We start from the raw sequence: 1105 nt of genomic DNA, 5'->3' as shown, positions 1-1105 counted from the left end.
GGCCTTATCTAACAGTGTAGGAGCCTGTGATTTTCCAATCACGTTCTATCCCTTAGTCCTTCATTGTTACAGTAGTGATCATGCCCAGTGATGCTTACATACTCCCACTCAAAGGATTGGGAGACTGGAGCAAACCAATCCATGATCCAATGTGTGGTGAAGTCTCACAGTCCTTTGTTATAATAAATCTCTTTTTTATTACAACCTAAAACTGACTGGAAGTGAGGCTTCATGTCAGTTATGTAGCATTTACTATTTTTTTCCTTAGTGTTAAATGGTGTTTTTCCTTAGTGTTAAATAGTGTTTCTGTACACTATTGCTCCATTCCGGTCACCTTATCTTTTTACCTGGGAGGAACGTATTTCCATTAGAATTGGAATACTAGCTACATATTTTGCATTTAAAATGTTTCATGTGATTAAACACTAAAAGGAAACATTATTACTTCTGTTTCTTAGGAGTATGCCCTTCCAACTTATTCTTCTTTTGTGCCTGGAACAATGCTTTTAATTTGGAAACAAGTAAGCCCTCTGATTATAAGGCACACAGTTAGCTGAAACTGGCAGCCAAGCGCTAGTAAGTAACTGGGTTTAGGAGAAGAGCAGCCTTATATCCTTCCCTCCAGCAAATCCTTTTGCCCAGACTGGCTACTCAGCATGATACAGTGTGACTTGTGTAGTCATACAGTCCTATTTTCCCACTCTCCTACCCTTTCCAAACATTGTGATTTTTATTTTTTTAATCAGTTTTCTCTTCTTCCTTTGCAGAGCTATTAAGAATGGCAAAGGGTTGCACAGCAAGAAGGAAGTGCCTATCCACCGGGTCGCAGATATTTCTGGGGTGAGTCTTGTCCCTGAGTGGAGCTGTGGAGCTCCGAGGCTCCAAGAACATGTCTGTGTATTTGCTGAAGACCAGAGCTTATGTGTATTCTCCAGCTCACTCTTTGTCAGACACTGAAGATGAATTTTTCCAGGGGATTCTACTTGGGCATCAATCAATAGGACTCCAGAAAGGAAGAATTTAAAACCTCATTCCATTTCTCTGCCTGAACCGTTCCCCAAGTCTGTGACAATCTTTCTTTTCTTTTCTTTCTTTTTTTTTTTTT

The 1105-nt window shown here is 39.9% G+C and overlaps 1 protein-coding gene across 1 annotated transcript in view; it reads left to right on the top strand.

Annotated features, from left to right (window-relative positions):
* The window catches only part of SND1 (staphylococcal nuclease and tudor domain containing 1), a 458234-nt gene that overhangs the window by 269898 nt on the left and 187231 nt on the right, over positions 1-1105 (top strand). Inside the window, exon 14 of the mRNA XM_012805151.2 lies at positions 768-840. Coding sequence (XP_012660605.1) covers positions 768-840 — 73 coding nt within the window. The remainder of the gene's footprint in view (positions 1-767; positions 841-1105) is intronic.

Source organism: Otolemur garnettii, unplaced genomic scaffold (assembly GCF_000181295.1).
Source record: "Otolemur garnettii isolate 467f Iridium unplaced genomic scaffold, OtoGar3 scaffold00037, whole genome shotgun sequence".
Taxonomy (NCBI): domain Eukaryota; kingdom Metazoa; phylum Chordata; class Mammalia; order Primates; family Galagidae; genus Otolemur; species Otolemur garnettii.
Note: the sequence above shows the minus strand (reverse complement) of the source record. Positions and strands in the feature narration are given on the sequence as shown.